Source organism: Podarcis bocagei (assembly GCF_964188305.1).
Source record: "Podarcis bocagei genome assembly, chromosome: 3".
NCBI classification, from domain to species: Eukaryota; Metazoa; Chordata; class Lepidosauria; order Squamata; family Lacertidae; genus Podarcis; species Podarcis bocagei.
The window spans coordinates 15,165,876-15,187,540 of record NC_138127.1 but is presented as its reverse complement, the minus strand read 5'-3'; the positions used below and the strand labels follow the sequence as shown (position 1 = coordinate 15,187,540).

At 41.5% G+C, this 21,665-nt stretch overlaps 3 protein-coding genes across 6 annotated transcripts in view; 2 read left to right on the top strand and 1 right to left on the bottom strand.

The window, feature by feature from the left end:
- ROCK2 (Rho associated coiled-coil containing protein kinase 2) overlaps nt 1-4,452 on the top strand; it is an 81,381-nt gene extending 76,929 nt beyond the window's left edge. Inside the window, exons 32-34 of the mRNA XM_081189290.1 lie at nt 960-1,197; nt 2,121-2,267; nt 4,112-4,452. Of these exons, the coding sequence (XP_081045416.1) occupies nt 960-1,197; nt 2,121-2,267; nt 4,112-4,115 (389 nt within the window). The 3' untranslated portion in view covers nt 4,116-4,452. The remainder of the gene's footprint in view (nt 1-959; nt 1,198-2,120; nt 2,268-4,111) is intronic.
- A 4,263-nt stretch (nt 4,453-8,715) lies between these two features.
- Nucleotides 8,716-20,949, bottom strand: SLC66A3 (solute carrier family 66 member 3; the record flags this gene model as incomplete). Its single annotated transcript, XM_081189253.1, has 7 exons — nt 8,716-9,946; nt 15,945-15,986; nt 16,917-17,037; nt 18,485-18,542; nt 19,343-19,412; nt 19,498-19,580; nt 20,801-20,949. 7 exons carry the CDS (start codon nt 20,947-20,949, stop codon nt 9,855-9,857), a joined length of 615 nt encoding a protein of 204 aa, XP_081045379.1. The 3' UTR covers nt 8,716-9,854.
- Nucleotides 20,948-21,665, top strand: part of LOC308584449 (uncharacterized protein) — a gene marked incomplete at its 5' end in the record, with an annotated part of 144,230 nt that continues 143,512 nt past the window's right edge. For 2 of the 4 annotated variants that reach the window (XM_081189251.1, XM_081189252.1), the window contains one exon: nt 20,948-21,149. In XM_081189251.1, the coding sequence (XP_081045377.1) occupies nt 20,948-21,149 (202 nt within the window). The remainder of the gene's footprint in view (nt 21,150-21,665) is intronic. The other 2 variants (XR_014006802.1, XR_014006805.1) reach the window with 1 other exon arrangement.

Below are 21,665 nucleotides of genomic sequence, written 5' to 3'. Positions count from 1 at the left end.
ACCTAACACTGAAACCATAGTTAAAACAAATCAAGCCAGTGTGGTGTAGTGGTTAATCTGGGGAACCGGGTTCGCGTCCCCGCTCCTCCACATGCAGCTGCTGGGTGACCTTGGGCCAGTCACACTTCTTTGAAGTCTCTCAGCCCCACTCACCTCACAGAGTGTTTGTTGTGGGGGAGGAAGGGAAAGGAGAATGTTAGCCGCTTTGAGACTCCTTAAAGGGAGTGAAAGGCGGGATATCAAATCCAAACTCTTCTCTTCTTCTTCACAGATGAGCATACAAACCATGGCTTGTTTCTTCAAAGTTCAGTTTGTTTTCTAGTTGTTCTTGTCTCGTGTCTTTTGCAGCTTAGTGAGCAACCAGGGTGAGAAGACCAAAAAACCATGGTTTAAAGAAGAGTGCTAGGTTTTTACCTAACACTGAAACCATAGTTAAAACAAATCAAGGTTTGTAAATGAACAACAAACCATGAGCTCAGGTTATGATTTGTTGGTACTAAACAAATCATAGTAACTGGCTAGGGAGGGTTCAGAAGATCAAAGGAATCATGGTTATTCTTATTAAATTATCTTACTAAGCTGGCTTGGCATTGTGTATAAACCAAGTTTCTCTGTAATTTTTAACTGTTTGTGTCTTTCACAACTCGAAGCCTTTTGCTTCTGAAATATAATTGAGAGAAAAGGATGTGTTGTGATGTTCTGAATACATGGATAAATGCTAACATGACTTCTGTGCCCCTTGGCTTTAAAACTTTGTCTTCAAGGAATCAAACAAGGTGCCCTATGTGTTTGGACTTGTTCTAGACGGAACTTTGTCCGCTCATTTGACCACTGCTCAACAAAGCTTTTCATCTTTTTAGAGTTAAGCCAAAGTTGAGTCTCCTGATTTCAGCAGGGGAGTTGAGGATCTTAAGTACATATGTATATATTCTGATTTTGCTGATTTTAATGTGTTTCAGTAAATTATGATATTTCAACTGCAAAGAATCTACTACTGTTAGCCAGTTCCACAGTGGAACAGAAGAAATGGGTGAGCCGCCTAGGGAAAAAGATTCCCAAAAAGGCTCCAGCACCAGATCCGTTTGCACGATCATCACCAAGAACTTCCATGAAAATACAGCCAAACCAATCATTAAGACGGCCAATTAAACCAATCCAGCTCTCCCCTCCGAGCGAAAAGAAAGATTTTCCTACCAGGTAAAAAGTGGCATGTGGGAAATTGTTAATATCCTTGGTTTTCCCTTCTTGCTTTTTAGATTACTACACTGGACACTTCACATAAGACAATTTTAGTTTTTTCTTTGACGGTCTCTAAAGCACGGCATCCTGGCAGCATTTTATTACTTCGCCCACAATTTATTTAGCTTCTTGTGGAGTATGGGAAATAAATTGATGTAAACAATAACAGGCACTTCCTTAACATTTAAATGATTTTGTATTGGTTTACACTGCTATTTTATCTTTTATTCCATATTTCATTACAGCATTGATTTCAGAAAAATAAAAAGTCATTTAATGATAAATAAATATTGTTTTGTTAGAATGGCATGAAATGCAGTGTTTGTGCATTTCATGTTCATCCTTGTTTGTCAGCTGTGCCCTATATAAAATAACATTTCAGTTTTATGGTGAATATTCATGTCAAAAAGGCTGTTGAAATGCCAAATATAAAATGTACAAGAGCTGCTGTAATCCAGTCTAGATAAAGTTAGCTACTATCCGTGCAGCTCATAAATCCATTGTGTGTGTGTTTTAAGTCTGGCTTTCTTGATCAGGGCCCATAGCTTTTACTTAAAGCCCAGGTTTTAAGGTGAATATTGTTCACCCAATTGTTACGTTGTGTCAGAATACTACTAATCCACTCTTAGGAGGGGAAAGCACCACATGACATACTCCAGGATGTGTGTGCAATTCTTGAGATCAAAGCTATGCTTTGTTAGTTGCATATTCTTTATTGATGAGACAGGGCTAAGAAAGCACACAGGAATGGTGTATATGGATTCTAGACTGCAGCCAATATGTCACCATTACTGCATCAGGAGAAAGTTGCACTAATTGCCATATTAAGAATTGTTTTTGGTGGACTGTGAACTCATAAACTTTAAAACCTCATTTTACAGATTAATTGATGTGGCATGTAGAGACTGGGATTGGTCATTTGATGATATTGATTTTGATATTGATTTTAATATTGATGATGCTGGGAACGATAACGATCTTGATGATAGCGATGATGATGATGATAACGATGTGTTTGTTCTGAAGAGGTAAATGGGTGACTATCTGTAGGAGAATGGATTGGCTTTCTTAAAACAAAGCATGCTGTTTGGATTTCTCTCAGCAGTCAAAGTGTGCCAGCTTAAAAACTCCCAAAAGCAATTTTACGACAAATGCAAAAAATATTCAACGATGCATGCATCTAACTTCTGAAGTATTTTGAAAATGTAGTTCTCAAAACCCACATGGCCATCTGTGTTGTAAGATTACTAACTTTCTGCAAAAAACGTTTTTTTATTTAAAAAAATGTATGTTTAAGTTTTTTATATGTTGCTCCAGGCTCAAATGTGGGCAGCAACATATATATATTTTGAAGTGTGGTGCAGCTTTTATTTTAGCTGATGACTTGCATACGTATTGCATTCTTTGGTAGTGCCGTGAGAACTTGATATGCTTTTTTTGCATCGGTGTGCCATTTTTATTTTTATAACAGCTCATTCGTGATAGAAGGGACCAAACCTCGGTACAAGAAGCTAGCATAGAGCAAGCCCCAGCATGAGTTAAGGTAGCGTAAAGCTGCCCCAAGCCTTGCAGAGGGAAAACAAGCCTTTAAAATACTGTTTGGGTTGCATCACCCTTTTTGCTGGCCAAACCTATGCTGGCTTCTAAGATCATGTGACCAAGCTGGAGAGTTTTATGATCTAGCCGAAGTACCCACTCTCTGGTCCTGCTGCTATATGCCCGTGGGACAACACCCCCCCCCCCAATTTCAGGGTTTACACCTGTTTTCCGGTCAACTAGACTTGGCTTAGCTGGCTGGGTCCCAGCAGAGCCGAGAAGAGAGACATACGCTAACTTATTTCTGACCAAGACGCATATGAAGAAGTTAAGCTGGCATACCTTGGCTTCATCCAGAACCTCCTGGCTCAGTTGGATACCCACACTCATCCCAGCAGATCTCGCTATAGGATTGCTCTCTAAGTTGCTTTGCATTGGAGCACCCATGTTGGAAACTGTTTCCCCAAAGCAAATATGGCCATCCCTGAGGAGGATGTTGGAACACTCCTCCACCCTGGTCAGCCAAGAAATGCTAAGACTTTCAACCCAGAGTTTCTTTTTGGCGAAATACCTGTATTTTTCTTTACTTTAGTAGTTTTTTAAATACAAAAATAGGAGCTGCTAAAAGCAAAAAAGACACACCCTCCCCACAACTCAGCAGCTGCATTCACATTGGAAGCAAAATGGGGCTCAAAACTAAGAGATACAGAAGTCTTGTCTTGAACCCTTTAAGGGGGTAATGGTAGTCAAAATCACCTTAAAACCAGGAAGAGGAGGGCTGTGTATGCCTGCTGCCCTTGAGCTGTTTGGAATAATAATAATAATAATAATAATAATAATAATAATAATAATAATAATAATTATTATTATTATTATTATTATTATTATTATTATTATTATTATTATTATTATTATTATTATTATTTATACCCCGCCCATCTGGCTGGGTTTCCCCAGCCACTCTGGGCGACTTCCAAAAGAATATTAAAATACTGTGATACATCAAACATTAAAAGCTTCCCTAAACTTATTTTGCCTGGTGCCCACTGCTGTTTGTTTAAAGGGAAGAAGGAAACTAAAGAGTCTTCATCCTTCTTCTAAGACAGGAAGGGAACAGGAGATCAAACAGATGTCCTATCAAACGATTTCAAAGCAGGTTGGAAGACACCCTTGACTTGTTAGGCTGTCCCAGGCTGGTGGGAAGTCCAGCAATTTCCCAGTGCTGCTTTTGGCTTGGATCTTGTTTGGGAGCCTGCAGGCCATAGAATTAATTTCACTGTTTTCAAATATGTTTTCTAGATTTTACTGACCAGATCCATTTTTTATTCTTTTTCAGCTAACTGCCTCCTATGAATACTATCACTATTGGAGTCGATAAACTGAACCATCATATTCCTGGGGTTACGAATATATATATATATATATAGGTGTTTCTGAAAGACAGTTCAAGTATAAATAGATAAGAAGTTTACAGAGGTGTGTGTGTGTTTTGCTGCAATACAACATACTAATAATTCCTGTGTTGTTTTTTTAATGTAACCCCTCTGGATGACTGAGCAAGTTAGGAATGGTTGGTGAATAGTACAAGGAGACTCTCAGATTCTGTTCTACAAATTCTTTCTGGGAAAGACTCGCACTACATGTCACAAGAGGAATAAAAGGAGTGGGGAAACGTGATGAACCCATCTCTTGGTCAGTTTTTTTTATAGAGAAATGCAACCAGCAATTTTGCCAGAAAAAAGGGCGATAAGGAGGGTCTGACACACTTATGAAGACGGCATCTTAAAGAAGTGACCATTATACTGTGTGTGTATGTGTTTTGGTGTGTAAATATGTATATTGTACTGTAATGCTGCAAGAGGGTTAAAAAAAAACTTTCCACTTTATTTTTTATACATATTATTCATATACCATTACCTGCAGTTGCAACTATGCACATGTATAAAGCCATACTGTTGAATTTTGCCATTCATTATCTGTATATCAAAGGCTGCATGTCTGTGTTCAGCAGCGACATATAATAACAACTTCCAAGTATATATCCAGTTACTACTTAATGGGCAGTCCTCTTTTACCAGTCTTGAATGCCTTAAATTAATGTCATTTCCTTAAAGTCTGTGCCCATTCTAGATATTTAAGAGAGATAAAGGATGCAGAGGTTTGCCAGCTCTTAGGATGCAATTTTGCTTTGTGGCAGAACAATATAGTGCACTATGTTTACAATATAATAGTTTATATCAATGTCAGTCTATTCTGAATGTATATCTAAATAGGGAGGGGAGGGGAGGGAGGGGTCAGTTGAGTAATGGTTTCAAAAACAATGATCTGGTAGTATTAGAACTAATATATAGCTTTCATGCTTAGGCATAACTTCCCATCCACCCTTTGTACAAACCTCAGTATTAGTCATTGGTTTTATATTACCCTTACTAAGTGCTGCAAAACATCGTTCTGCCTTTGTTTGTTTTTTGCATACTATCTATTTTTACATTTTCACCACACAATATCTAAGGACTGTCACCAATCCTTAACGATTGAAACATACTGTAGATGTATTTTAAACTTCTTGAATCCTGTTCTCTTAGCACATAGCATTTGGAACAGGAAAATAATTTCAGTTGTGTGTTTTTGAGAACATATGTGAGGAAAGGGCCTTAGAGGCACTTAATCAGATTTTTTTAATAAAAAAATTTGATTTTGTACAAAATATAATTTATGTGAGATTTTTAATGCCGTGTCCATAATTTATCCAGAAAAATGCATGTTTTATACAACTACAGTATGCTATAATGTTAAAACATGATGGCAGTAAAAAAAAAGGAAAAGAAAAAAGAACTATTGTAGCCTCCTCCTTGGTCTCTCTCTCTCTTTTTTCATATGTTTACATATATTTGCATATATATGTTGTGTGCTAGTGCTAATGAAATACAGAATTAACATTTGAATGAAGGAAATGAGACATTTCACTAGGTTGTTTTCCTTAGTAGATATTTGAAAGGAGAGAACCAAGATTTATTTAACATCTCAACCAAAAAAATTGGATTTCCACCCAATAGACACCCATAAGGTACAATTCACCAAACAGGACCCCACTCCCCTTTAGTTTTCAGTTGCTTCAGGAGGGCTTGTGCAGTAGAATGCAGTAAGTTTGAGCTCACTACAAACAGGGATCTTCTCTCATTCAAACCCCCTTGAAATAAGTAAGAATTTGTTTTACTGAGTCACACATGGAAAGAAGATCCACTGGCATGGGCCTATAAGTACACCTTTCCACTAAACCACTGTGACTCACCAACCATATATTCAGTTATACTGTTTATATACACACTAGGTATGAGAAACTGTGCATCCCATAATTTAAAATATACCTTTATCATTTCAGTTATCTTTAAGCCCCAATGGCACAGCAGGAGTTTATCATTTTACCTGCTTGTTTTGAATAGTGAGAGTATAGCATATTTTAAAAAATGCATATTTTGCATACAAAACTTATTTTTAAAACATGTATACAATAAAAATTGTTTCCATTCACTGAAGGCATACATATTTTATATAAAATTGTTATTTGTGGGAAGTTCTGAATTGGAAGAAATATATATATATTTTTAAATAAACTATTTGAGTAAGACTAAATAATTCCTGATGTTGGTAAGTTGATTTTTATAAATTGAAGTATGCAAATGGAACATCTTGCATAGAAATGTTATTTTAGAATTCTGAAGGACAAAATGTTGCTTACATACATTTATAGGGAAATGCATTTTTAACAGTTCTTGGAATCAGCTAACCAATGCTGGACAAAATGTTCCCTGTGTTTAAAAGTAGCTTTGTGTAACACCTTTTGAAAGATCAGATGATGTTCTGTGCCTGATTAAAAGGAGAGAGAAGCATTAATTCACGTCCTTTCCAGAGAATAGCATAAGCACTGAAGCTTGGCAGAAGAATAGCAGGCACATTCAGGACTTGTGTTTGTATGAGCCAATCTGTCAGAAGATAATGGGATATCCAAAGGTTGAAGGGACAGCTATCAAATTTGACCACTGAGGAAAGGGTGGTGGTGGTGAGAAGGGGAGGCCATGTCCTATTTCCTCATGAGCAAGAGTTCAAATCAGTTCCCTAAAACAGCACTGGACAACAATTCTGTTGCATATTTTGTTGGAAGTAAACCCCATTGAGCACAATGGAGCTTTGGTCTTAGTAAACATTGGCAGGATTGTTCTGTTTGTCTCTTGCCTATGTAGCCCATCCTTTGCCACCATCACATTTTGGCTCTGATTAATTCACAGGGACTCACTCTTAGGTAAGGAAAATGGGTGGGCCAAGGACCAGCTCCCTCTTGGCAGAAGATGGTAGTTGGACATCAGTCTCAGACTCTAGCAGTGGGATCATATTCTTAAATCCAATTTCCCAAAGCTGCCTATGGTACAGGAGTCCCCTGAATGGATGCATTTTTTTTAAAAAAGACCATTGGATTTTCCAAATTTTTAAAGACTTCATTGGTTAAGGTGAGGCCACCCAGGCCACAGATTTCCCATTCCTGGTTTAGAGATGCAGTATCTGTCCGATAGTTCTGGAGAAAAAGCCACAAATTGAGCAAGTCATTGGGAATTTCCCCGCAAGTTTGGCAGAAATAGATTGATGTTCATATAGGAAGGTACCTGACAATACCTTCCTTAAGAGCCCCTGCTACCCAAGGCCCATCGTCCAGTAGCCACAGGAAGTCTGCCAACTCATCTGTCTACCTTCGTCACAAAATGCATCATTTCATATGCCACTTGTGTCTCCCTCTGCTTGCTTTTCTCCAAACTAAAAGGTAGTTTGTCATGCAGTTGATAACACTGCCATATATGCTCCTAGCTTGTAGTTTTCTGTATCCCACTGTTCTGAGAACAGGCTGCTGCTTAAGACGCAACTTCCACAATGTACCTGATTTAAGGGAGTAAACATTGGCACTGCTAGGTTTTGCACTTGAACTAGCTGGAAATGCGGCATGAGGTACTGAACTATCTTCAGAACAAGAATGACCAGCTCCAGATATTGATGGACTCCCAACTCGTATCATCCCCATTGGCCATGCTAGCTAGGACTGATGAGAGTTGGGAATTCTCTTAATATCCAGAGAGTGGCTTGTTTGCTACACCAATCCAGGAGGATTCCCTGCCTGTATAACTGGGGAAACCCTTTGAGGCAAATTGACAAGTCATTGATAATGTACGCACTTTGGACTGGATCTTGCAAGCATACATTGGTTTTATGATTGCTTCGGTTCTTTAATTTGCACTACTTGGCAACAGCCCCCATCCACACACCAGCTTGTAGTAAGTCTTCTCTCTTCATGTTAAACACTGTAATGCTTTCCACACAATAGGAGAGTTCCTAGGTAGTATTTACCCCATAACGCAGTGCAGGGCACTTTGCCAAGGAATGACACCTTGAAATACTGTCTTCTACCTTGGTGCTAAGGGATGCGGGTGGCACTGTGGTCTAAACCACAGAGCCTAGGGCTTGTTGATTGGAAGTTCAGCAGTTCGAATCCCCACAACAGGGTGAGCTCCTGTTGTTCAGGTCCCAGCTCCTGCCAACCTAGCAGTTCAAAAAAACACCAGTGCAAGTAGATAAAATAGGTACCACTCTAGCAGGCAGGTAAACGGCGTTTCTGTGCACTGCTTTGGTTCACCAGAAGCGGCTTAGTCATGCTGGCCACATGACCCGGAAGCTGTCTGTGGACAAACGCCAGCTCCCTCGGCCTATAGAGCGAGATGAGCGCGCAACCCCAGAGTCGTCTGCGACTGGACCTAACAATCGGGTACCTTTACCTTTATCTTGGTGCTAAGACTAAATTGATGTTACTCATTCCTCAGTAATGTACAACTGCTACAGCAGATAAAGCCATAGAAGGTTTATTTTCCCCAAGCATAGATTTAAACCATGTAAGAAGCATTGTGTTTAATATAAAGCTTTTATTGACTTAAAACAGGTTCAAATCTTACAAAGTTTTCATGGCTTGGCTTGCTCAAAAAGGTGTATAGATTTGCATTGTACAGATTCAGCTCAAAACACCATTTTTGCCTTTTCCTTGCTCCACAGGGAAGTAGAGAATGGCTGCTTGCTTTCACATATTTGGAAGCATTTCCGAAAGTGCCTTTCAAAATAAAGGATTGTACATTTATGCTTTCTGAACTGTGACGAAGCATTGCCGCTCTTTTCCAACTGTCCTTCAAAAATGCCACTGAATCCTAGGTAGCCAGCCTAAGCAGCTGTTTTTCCCAGCTCCAGCAAGTTTATAATGGGGGTTTATATTCCTGGAGTTTAATGTGTATTTCAACCAAAACAAACCCATTCTTGCAGTTATTTTGGAAATGCTTAAAGCATTTATGTAGGCTGTTGTTTCTTTTGCAGGCACCCATTAGATATTGAGAACCAATAGGAAGTTGGATGTGTAAAAGAATAAGACCCCAATCCAAAGAAACTTAGCTATTCTAAACTATTATTGCAGTCCATGAAACTTGAGAAGAAACTTACTACGCAGCAGGCAGGACCAATAGGTTTACTGAGCAAGTAGAGGAGTTAAAACTCCAGTTGTGTGCGAGAAAGAGCACACTGTAACGTCAGAAACAGAAGCTTCAGCTATGAAACTGGCTGATGCAAGAGCAACTAATACATTTAAGGGTGCTACAACCTCATACCCTGGAACAACGCTTGTATCATACGTAACTAGAATTTGACAAAAAGGGACGCCACAGCTGCATTTAAGTTGGGCAACAGATATTTGATGGGAGAGTGAGAGGCATAAGAAGTTGCTTTAGTATTTCAATAATTGTATATGGGCACACATTCGGCAATCCATTAAAATTTTCTTATAAAATACATCAAAGTGTAGGCATGCCAACAAATATCAAAACTTTTATTGAATTCATAGTGGCAACTTCCTTTAGTATGTGAAACATCAGCAGTTTCCCATTAAATGGATTGCTGATTTACTGAAGCTTGGTGATAACTTTGGTCCTAATTTACTGTCTCATATATTGGTTTCATTCTTTCTTTCGGTCCAGACCACTCAAAATAGACAGAATGTCATCTTAATCACTCTTCTTTGCTGGCTTCCTGTAGTGCAGTATAGTTGCTGTGACCCATATATTCAGAGCCATCATGACTATGAAACGGACCAAAACTGTGGGAGGGGGGAAGTGTTTAGTTAAAAATTGCTTTGTTTTTCTCCATTTTACTGTAACTTAATTTACTATATTTAATATATTTCTAGTTAAGTCTCTCGTAGGATACACACTCTCGATACAGGTTATGATCGATCAGTAGAAGACAACATTAACATTCTACGATTTATAGCAGTAAAAACTGTCAGTATTAAAAACAGTTACAGATAACAGTTCTAAAAACAACAACAACAACAACAACAACAACACAATATTTTTTAAAGCCCCAAAGCATTTTCTTAAAGGTCTGTGCCATACAATTTTCCCTGTAGAGGGCATTCCAGAAATAAAGAGCCACCACGGAGAAGGCCCTGTCCTTGATGCTAACCTAACCACTTTTACTTGCAGACCAGAGCGCAAGGCTTTGAATGCTAATTCTTCAATCCTGGGAAATGGTAGTCTTTCATATAGCCTGGCCCCAAAGCATTTAAGGGCAGGTGTTCATGGAACTTTGAAGTGTCAGGCATAGCCCTACTGGCTTTAGCCCAAACGTAGCAGAGTTTTCCTGCACAGCGAGGAAGCTAGTCGCGGCGGTAATGACTAGTCAGCTAGACTCAGAATAACTATTTACAGGATTTATTAAAAGGAGAAAATAAAACCAGCAGAGTTTCTGCATACAAATAAAAGCAAAATAAACCCTCTCTTTCTCTCTCTCAAAACCATACACAGCACTTCTAACTCCTAACACACCTCACATCAAAACTGTGCTAGCAATCCCTAGATAACAGAGTTGAGTGCTGCTCGTTAACCAATCAGAGTGAGTAGTTTCTAGGTCAAGCAGACCTGGGCTTTCTGCCAAGAGTAAATTGACTCCAGCTTGAGTTAATTGGTGAAGCTAGAATCTGCAAGTTTCCCACGAGAACCAATTAACAGAAACTGAAACCGAAACTGAACACCCCCTCACAGATTCTGCTGAACAATTAACACCAAATACACCTATGTAGGAGATCATTTTTCCAGCAAACCTAAACCCTTGCACATTCGCTTGTTCTTTACCTTTGCCAATGGTTTAGTTAACACATCTGCTACATTTTCTTCACTTGACACATAAGTACAGGTGATTACATTGTCTTGTACACAGCAACGTACATTTTGGTATTTTACAGAGATATGTTTTGAACGTGATTTGAAACCCTCTGTTTTACTTAAGGTTATACAAGCTTGATTATCAATGTAAACTTGTACTGGTTCTCCACAATTTACATTTAAATCTGCCATCAAATGCTTGAAATAAATCACCTCGTTGCACAATTCACTCAATGCGGCATACTCTGATTCCGTTGATGACACACTTACGTCTTGCTTGCGAGACCGCCAGCTGATTAAAGCTCCACCGACCATTATGACTAGTCCTGTGACAGATTTTCTATCTGGCAAATTTCCCCAGTCACTATCACAGTAGCAACTCAACATTTCATCCTCTGAAGAATTTAATTGTAACATATAGCCAATTGTCTGTTTGAGATACCTCAGAACTTGTTTTACCCCTTTCCAGGCATTTAGTGTGGGTTTTGAGACCAATCTACTTAATATGCCTACTGCATAGCTAATATCAGGTCTGGACCACTGTGCTATATACAATAAACTTCCAATTACAGAGTGATATACATCAGGATGTTCAAATTCAGGACTCTCATCTATATGAAGTGTTTTTATGAAACCTGGATCCATAGGCACCGCTGCCCCTTTGCAATCCTGCATCCTGTATGTAGTCAGTAGTTGTTTAACTTTGTTCTGCTGACTAATTAGGCAGCTGCCATCTTGGGCCCAGCACACTTCCAACCCTAGATATGTCCTAACCGGGCCTAAGTCTTTTGTACACCCACCTGCAGCCTACAATCTTTGCCCCCTCAGGCGCTGCCACTGGTGTAAAAACCTTGTGCTCATTCAGAGAGGACATCTCTTCCTCCATTGCCTGTTTCCAGCGCTCTGCCTCCTCTTTTGGTAACTTTAACACCTCCTGAAAACTCTTGGGTTCTGCACTTACACTAAACACATTTGCAGTATCTGGGGAAAAACGCACCGGAGGCACTCCTTTATTTTGTCTTTTAGATCTTCTGGGAGAAAATTTTTCTTCTGACCCACTTTCCTCCTCAGAACTACGACCTCTCTTTTGTTGCTTAGCAACTGGTCTTTGGCTAACTTCACTTTCCTGAGAGCTCTTATCTGAACTTTCCTCCCCCTCAGACTCTGATTCTCTGTGTCTACCTTCAGAGTCATGAAGCTCCTGGGAAGGTTCAAACCAAACCTCAGTATTGGCATGTAGTCTCTCCCAGCCACTATGTTCACAAAAACTGGCATTCCTGGAGATCACAATGCCATTTGTCCCTTCAGCAAAACGGAAACCTTTTCCCAGCTCCTGGTAACCCACAAACACTAGCTGTTTGGTCTTAGGATCTCCCTTCTTTCTCATTTGTTTCGGAATTAATACCCAGGCTTTTGATCCAAACACATGCAAATGATCAATTTGGGGTTTTTTCTGAAACAATTTAAAGTACGGGGTTGTACCTATTGTTTGATGGAAGAGCCTGTTTTGGAGATAACACGCGGTGAGCATGCTCTCCCCCCAATAAGACATGGGCAAATCAGCATCTTCAAGCATGGCAAACATCATATCTTGTAAAGATCTGTTTTTTCGCTCTGCAACGCCATTCTCCTCTGGGGAAAAAACGTTCGTTTTTCTATGCCCAATGCCACGCTTTTGTAACCAATCTCTAAAGGCATTTGACATAAATTCGCCACCTCTGTCCGTCTGAATCCTTTTGAGTTTAACAGACAGAAATCTTTCCACAGATGCCACCCAGCCTTTAAACTTAGTGAACACGTCACCCTTATTCTTCATGGGAAAAACCCAAGAATAACGCGTGGCGTCATCCACAATTGTTCGTGAAAAGCGCGCTCCACCCCTGCTTACAGCAAATGGACCAATTACGTCCATGTGAACCAGCTGTAGCGGTGACTCACTAACTCTGTCACTTCTGGGGTAAGAGACTCTGTGGGTTTTAACCTTTTTACACACATTACAATCAAGGTACTTGTTACAACTCTTTAAGTTACCCCCATCAGCCAATTCAGACATTTTTAGTACACTTTTCCAGCAAGCATGCCCCATTTTCCTATGCAATAAGTGCACACAGTTGTCATGTATAGCTTTGTTATTCACTGCAGGCTGAGATTTACTGACTACTGCTGCAACTTGAGATCCTGCTTTAAGCCAAAACAAGCCTCCCTCTGACTTAGCAGTGCCTAAAATCTCACCAGCCTTCTTAATAATGCAACTGTCTCCTTCAAAATACACTTTAAACCCAGCTTTTAGCAAACAATCTACAGACATCAGATTGCTCCTTAATGAAGGCACACAAAGTACATTTTGCAGGCATTCACGAAGACAAGGAACAAAAACTGCACCCCCCGAAATCACTTCGGATGTACTTCCGTCTGCTAGAGCCACCTGGCTGCGCTGTGCTGAATTCTTGGAAACAAACAATTCATCTGAATTCACGATGTGGCGCGACGCTCCCGAATCGACCACCCAGACCGCTTGTTTCTCATCAGCAATCTTGACCACGCCGGTCACCAGCTGAGCCGACTGTTTTCGTTTGAAGAATTTCTTTTTACGCTGCTGCTGCTGCTGATCTCGTCTCTGCTCCTGCACCGGCCACTGAGACTTGACCAACTCCGGACATTGTCGTTTTAGATGCGCTGAAGACCCACATCGGAAACAACGCCTAACAGCAAACGCTGACTCCTCACCAGTACGCTGCTCTTGCTTCACCTCTGGCACGGCATGAGAACTCCTTCCAAACCGCCCGCCTGTAGAAGCCTCTGCAGCCACCGACCTTTCTTGCCTCTTCTGCCATTCTTCAATCAAACGCCCAGTAACGTAACTGACTGATAAATCATGCTCCTGCATGCCTTCTAGAGACAAAACTAAATTATCCCAGCTTTCCGGGAGAGAACTCAAAATAATAGCCACCTTCTCCTGCTGGTCTAACGCACAGTCTCTTTCCTGTAGCGCAGCAAACTTTAACTGTAAACTGTGTAGGTGTTCCTGCATTGTAACCCCAGGCTGTAACATTGCCTTGTACAATGCCTTGCGAATGAACAGCTTGGAAACCGCTGTCTCACGCACATGGAGTTCTTTAAGTGCTTGCCACACACCTCTAGCTGTCTTGATTCCCCTCACATACGGCAACTGGGAATCTTCCAGCCCCAAGACAATTGTGGCCCTTGCTCTTTGGTCTTTATCGAGGTCTTCATCATCAGGCTTCGTAGGAAACTTACTCACCACTTGCCAGAGACGATCCCTCTGCAGCACTGCCTGCATGCGTTCCGACCACAGCAAGTAATTGGAGTCATTCAGACGCTCAAAAGCCATCTGAACTGGTTGTGAGGCCATCTTGAGAGCGATGTCCCTGGAACCCGGAACCAGCTACTCACGACCACCGAGAGAGAAAACAGGAACCACAGCACCCAGCACTCACACGCTGCAGCTGTTGTCCTTCTGTCCGCTGCGTCACCAGCTCACCACGGTCAGGAACCAGCCAGAGAACAACAACTTCTGGAACTACTGGAACCAACGCCGTTGATGCTGACACCACCGCAACTCAGGCTGGCAGTACAATGCCCATAACCTCATGGAACTTTGAAGTGTCAGGCATAGCCCTACTGGCTTTAGCCCAAACGTAGCAGAGTTTTCCTGCACAGCGAGGAAGCTAGTCGCGGCGGTAATGACTAGTCAGCTAGACTCAGAATAACTATTTACAGGATTTATTAAAAGGAGAAAATAAAACCAGCAGAGTTTCTGCATACAAATAAAAGCAAAATAAACCCTCTCTTTCTCTCTCTCAAAACCATACACAGCACTTCTAACTCCTAACACACCTCACATCAAAACTGTGCTAGCAATCCCTAGATAACAGAGTTGAGTGCTGCTCGTTAACCAATCAGAGTGAGTAGTTTCTAGGTCAAGCAGACCTGGGCTTTCTGCCAAGAGTAAATTGACTCCAGCTTGAGTTAATTGGTGAAGCTAGAATCTGCAAGTTTCCCACGAGAACCAATTAACAGAAACTGAAACCGAAACTGAACAGGTGTGGCTAATACATGGCCTTCTCGAAGCTGCTGAATTACGACTCCCATCATTACCCTGACCACGGGCCATACAGGCTGGGATTGATGCGGGTTTTAATTCAGCAACATAGGTCTGCAGGTTAACTATCCCCGCTTTAAGGTTTTAAAAGGCCAATATTTGAGCCCAGAAGCTAAAAGAAACTTCCAGGTATAATCACAGCTATGCCAAGCTGACCTCACAGTAGCTAGTGAAATACCTGACAACTGTGTTAATTTGCATGCATCCCACAAGGCAAAATTCACACACGGAAGGCGACTTCTGTCTACAGATCCCCTTAACTGCAACATAATGCGCAGTGCCGGTTGTGAGATGCACTGCTGGATGCAAAGCACACGGTTGCCATCCACGCCTGCAAAGTGGCAGATTGATTGGAATGTACATTTCCACCTGCCTTGTCAATATCAATATTGAAAGTACAATATTAATATAAATCACTTGAATTGTAGAATTTATATGCAGAGGATTTTAAGTCAAATTCCCACAGTAGATGCTTCTAATCCTTTCATTTAAAATGCAAAGAACAGGTCTGAAGAGACTGACTTGTCGAAAACAATTCAAGCATTTCCCCCTAAAGACATACAGCATAAACCAGATATTTGCAAGAGTCTGTGTCCCCCCCCCAAAAAAAACCATGTCTTTGCTTTATTATATGCCAGTGAAACAAAAATTATGTAACCAGGTAGCATAAAACCATCTGCACTACTGCTATTGATGGAAATGTGTCAGTGTATTTGCTGACCAGTTAAGGACCCCTTATTTTATTGTTCTCAGCGAAACAGATTTTAAATTGACACACACACACAAATCACCCGGCATTACAATATTACCTGTAACATCCTTTGTTGTCATTACTGTTGTAAATATTCTGGCTGCAATTGAAAGACAGCATATTAGCACACTTTAAACAGGCAAAAGGGGAGAGTAGTCAAGCAAATATACTGGCCTTTTGAAACCTGTGGTTTCCCCAAGATAATAATAATAATAATAATAATAATAATAATAATAATAATAATAATAATAATAATAATAAATTTTATTTATATCCCGCCCTCCCCAGCCGAAGCTGGGCTCAGGGCGGCTAACAACAATCAAATAATCAGTCAAATAGTCACACAATCTAAAAATATTTCATTATAAAAATTAATTAAATCAAATTGATGGCAACCAATTAAGCAAAATTCTGTGCAGGTTGCCAGAGTAGGGAGTCAGGCTGCACCCTGACCAAAGGCCTGGCGGAACAACTCTGTGAAATGGCTCAGTTTAGAACCACTTTTACCCCCTACGCAAGATGTTTCACTGATAATTCTGCATTCCTCTGATGTTTCTCCTTCCATGTGCGATTCAAAATTTTGTTTCAGATTAAAACTGCAAGCAAATCCAGCCCATTTAAGTAAACTTCGTTCACTGTGTGTAGTTTCTACCACTCCCAGCAGAATTTCCAGTGCAGACGGCACTCTCAGTACAGATGGCGCCCACAACTTCCATTCATTTTCTCTCTGTATAAGGATATAAGGAACCGTCTCCAAAATGTTATTAGGCCGACAAACTTTTAATTTCCCTTGGAATTCCTTTGAGCAGGAAACTCAGAAGTTTGCATTACACAATTTTTGGAGGCAATTCTATTTCAGACATGAGCTGCTCCCATCAAAACAAGGATGTGTGTTTTCGGGGGGGGGGGGGTGCAGGGACTAAAGCGGGAGTTTGCACAGGGTAATTTGCATTAGAAAATGTTCTGATGCTGGCATCCTTGTTTTATTTGTATTTAGTAAACAAAGCTAAAAGTTTGAGAAGCTGCTTACTTGCACAGGTATATGTGGCTAGACTCCAAGTCGTGGCACTCACTTGCCCGGAATCTCTCGTCCGCCAAAGACATCGAAGCTGCACAAGTTTACTTGCAGCACTGATTACAGTGCTTAAGTTCTGCAGGGAAGGAAAAGGGATAGAGTGGGAAGTAGTGGGTGTGGTGGAAAACTGCCCAATTCAGGATAAATCAGCTGCTTTGGAGAGTTTTAACTCTGAGCTGAGATTTAAGTCTACTCTAAACTTCTGAAGACTTGACAGCTCAATCACAACCACATCCACTCAGAAGTAAGTTGTACTGAATTCGGTGGTGCTAACTCCCAGGTAAATGGGGCTAGGATTGCAAACCCAGGAGTGCATATTTTGCTTAATCCCAAACATTTAAAATACAAACAGTCAATCTCAGCCCCTCTCCAATCTTGTGAAGTCTACCTATAACTTTATAGTAGTACAGATTCAGCTCTCTTTATTTAAAATAAAAAAAAATGTAATTTAGGAAAGCCAGCTGCAATCTGAATGGCTCTTTCAACACTCATAGAGGCAAGAAATGGAATAAAGAATTTGTTAAAATGGCTTGGCTCAGCAAAGGTTTCACTTGTCATAGTTTAAGCTCCTCCTCGTTTTCCATAAGCAGCAGGAGAATGAGCCTATGAGTGATTTTCAGGAGTAAGAAACGCTGCAGCAATGCATAAATGTTTTATAATATACCATATTTTCCCGTGTATAAGACTAGGTTTTTTCCCTAAAAATAATGTCAAAAATTAAGGGACATCTTATATACGGATATTGCTGAGGGTGGACTGTGTATTTTTGAGTCCCCCAAAATAGGGAGCATCTTATACATGGGGACGTCTTATAGACGGAAAAATACGGTATATCTTAATCCAGGTGAAAGGGGGGGGAGGGGCATTCAACAGCCAGGTCACTGGGTTCTGGCTTTCCAATCCACCACCTTCCCACAGTACACATGAAAACTTTACACCAAGAACTGGAACCATTCAACAATTGTTTCCCAAATTTGGGGGGTCTGTTTTCAGACTACAATTCCCATCATCCCCGACCACTGGTCTTGCTAGCTAGGGATGATGGGAGTTGTAGTCAAAAAACAGCTGGAGACCCAAGTTTGGGAAACACTGCATTAAACAAAAGAGACTTTGCTGAGCATGATGTGCATGCCAAGCTTATGACTCAACTGGCCCATGAGAAGCTTGTGGGCTGGCAGCAAGAAATTCAAAGCTACTTTGCCCCTCCCTGTTCTTTTTACTTCCTTGCACACTGAGCTGTGCCATGCTTTGGCTTAGTGTGTCATCCGAACCTGGGCTTACGTTCCAGCTCGTTCCTTGCTAACCATGAGCTGTAGCCACTGTTTATTATTCAGCTTGTGGTTAGTAAGGAAAGAGCTTCACCAACCTGGGTTAGCTCAGTGTGGTGCAGGATTTTAAAAAGTCAAAAGTGGCTGCAACCTTTCCTCTGGAAGCCTGCGCATTCACGCAATCTGGGTGAGCCAAAGTTTGGCTTACCGTGATGTGCAAACCAGGCAATAGGCGCGTTCCTTCCAACTACTTACCATAGCCAGGTCCACTATCCATTTCTGCAGGGTTAGCATGTACCATCCTGCCACAAATCTAATCTTGAGGTTAAGTTGCATAAGGATGATGGCAATCAGGTGGACACTTGGTAGTTCACTGGGTTAAATGCATTTACACCCTATCTTCTCAAGGTAGCTTAAGGAATGAATTAAAAGCCAATTAAGGAATTACTAAATTGCAAAGGTAGCCTGTAAAAATCACCACATAGGGTTTCTAGCCCCAAGGCTGTAAATTTTGTGATTGGATACACCACTCTCTGGCAGCCATCTTGTGAGCTACGCCTCCCAGGCAGCCATTTTGTGCTGGTCCCCAAAACACACTCAAAATTCCAATGTGCCCATAGGCCCAAAAAGGATGGAGATCATGCTGTAAAAGATAGGCAATGCCTCATCATGCCAGAACCCAGAGGGGAATTTGGACAGGGTCTCATTTGAGGGGATGGGGTTTAATTACCCCTTAAGCAAAATAAGTAAATTATGTAAATATTCTTATGTGCAATGTATACAGGTTGCTCTACCCTGGTAGAGTTTTGATTTTAATTATAAGCACGGCACATGAGCTAAAAATAAAAGAATCCCAGGAGTTAAAAGAAAGGCTGTTCATGATGGACCTAAACTTTTCCCACAAAGTCCTTATATTCCATTACAGTGAATCAATTGCAAATGCCGCACCTTAATCCACCAGAAAACACCTGAATAAGAACCTGGAAAATGTGCACATCACATCAGGAATGTGTGCTGGAAAACAGTTGCTTCATTCAAGAAGATGGAATACAAAAAGAACCAGCAGAAATGCTATATAAATGGAAATGAGCAAACAGATAGTTAAAAGGATACATGGCTGTGTAAGGCAAAGCATGCTTCATTTTGCCACCGTAATGAAGAACAAATAGCAAAAGAATGACATCTGAAACACAACAAACGAAAACGTTGATCGTGAGCGAGAGAAACAAATGATGCTGCAATATTGGTGGGTGGGAGCAATGCACTACCTTGCACGATGATGATAGGATATTCTATATACGTCGGCAGAGGATAATTGTAGTAACTCATATACCGCAGGCATACGAGGAAGCTGAAAGGGAAAGGTACAATTTCACTTTGCACCTTAACCGCTCGTGATCTCCTAAATCCACCTCTGATAGGGGTCAGTTACAGAGGGCAAGACATGACTTAGCCCTTAATAACACAGGGCATGAATAAACCTAGTAATATCTGTGGGTTACAAAGCACAACTGCACTGGAGCACAGAAGGGCTGCGTGGTACAAGCTATATCTTTAAAGCACATTCGTTCCCTCAAAGAATTCTGGGCACTGTAGTCCAACCTTCAGAGTTCTATTTCCCAGCAACCCTGAAACTACAGCACCCAGAATTCTTTGAGAAGAAGAATGTTTCGCATGTGGTTAATAGGTACAGTGTGTACACACACACAGCTAATGATTTATTATTGCTGTTTTTGCTTTCTGTGTTTTATTAGCAGGGCTGTGGTTGTAAAGTCCACAGCACTGGAATAAGGTGACTATTCTGTGCAAAACAACCTTAGAAGTACCCACCCAACCTTAAAAGAAGAGATTTAATAAAACAGACCATATATTTTAAATACCGTACATAAAATACATACATTAGGGCTTGTGGGAAAATCAAACCTTCCGCTCCAGGGAACTCAACCCATTCTGCATAGAAGAAGCTACCTGGAGCCAGTCTGCGATACAGGGAATGAAATCTGCATATGCTCAACGATACTACTTGTTACTTCATTTATTTATTTTTTCAAAGTTGCCCAAAGAAGGGAAAAGAAAAGAAAAGAAAAGCCGTTTGGGGGCCATCATGCAAATTAAAGCTATGTTTACGTCTCTTGAAAACAGGAGCCAAGGCTCACATTTCTCTTCCGTTTTCAAAAACGGGCTCAGCCCTGGAACTTTTGAATCATCTGGTAGGAGGCAGGCCACACATGATACAGCAATCATAGAATTGTGGAGTTGGACGGGTCCCCAACGGTCATCTAGTCTGACCCCATGAAATGCAAGAATGCAGTTGAGCAATCCTGAGAGGACACAGCGCCTGAAGACGAGACCCGCCCGGGAACCCGACCTATGCCAACTTGAGTTGAAAGCTTCTCAGGAAATGAAAACATAACCGGGAGTGCCTTGCCTCTGGGCGTGTTCAGAGTGTTCCCCCCACCCCCCGCGTGCTTTAGCGCCAGGAAACTCTCAAGAAAGAAACGGGAGTTCTCCCTCTTCCGAAAGCCAAGAGAAAAACGAAGCCCCAGAACTTAAAAAGATCCCTTTACTTGCCCACTCAGCTCCAGCACCAAACTCTCCAGGCTGACTCCCCGGGCGGACTTGGCAGCCAGCAAGGCGGCTCCCTGCGGCACTTTGAGCACCCCGCAAACCAGGATCGTGCTCCAGTTGGCCACGTCCAGCAGCAGCGACTCCGGCCCCATGGCGATGCCCCCTTTCCTCCGCCCCCCAAATGATGCTGCGGCTGCAGCAGCCCCGGCCGCCTGCTCGTCTCCCTCCTGCTTCCGCCGCCCTGCAGCGAGGGGAGGAAAACGCCCAGTGGGAGGAGAGATGGGGGAAAAGGCGGCGCGCCCTGGGGGGCGCCTGTTTCTCCGCTTGCATGGCGCGCGCGGACTGCAAAAAGGTATTATTGTTGTTACACACACACACACACACACCCTTTCCCCCTCACTCTTATTACTAGTGGTAGTTGCTGTACTGATAGTAGTGCAGTAGTAGTGTATCTAACCCTCCCAACCGAGAGCTAGTTTTTGTTTTTAATGGTTTCTGGCGAGGGCGCAGATGGAAACGAAAAATCCTATTCCCAGATTCAAAGGCCGCGCCCACAATAGGAGGAGGGGGGAAGCCTCACGAGTTAACTCCTTCGCATCGCCCTGCCGCAAAAAAGCAGGCTGTTTGTTATGCAGTTGGCAAGGCCCAGTGATTTATTATTATTATTTAAATCCATTTTGTTGTTGTTGTTTTAATGATGTGCCCGTGCTTGATCAAAGCGCCGTGCGTGGCGGCGCAAAATGGTTGCAAAAGAAAAGAGGTTCGTTCTTAGTACCGTTATAAAGAAAAGCACTGGGAACAACTGTTGTCAGCATCACCTGATGCAAAGCAGGGCTTACCCTCTTTCAGTTGCATTACAGTGGTACCT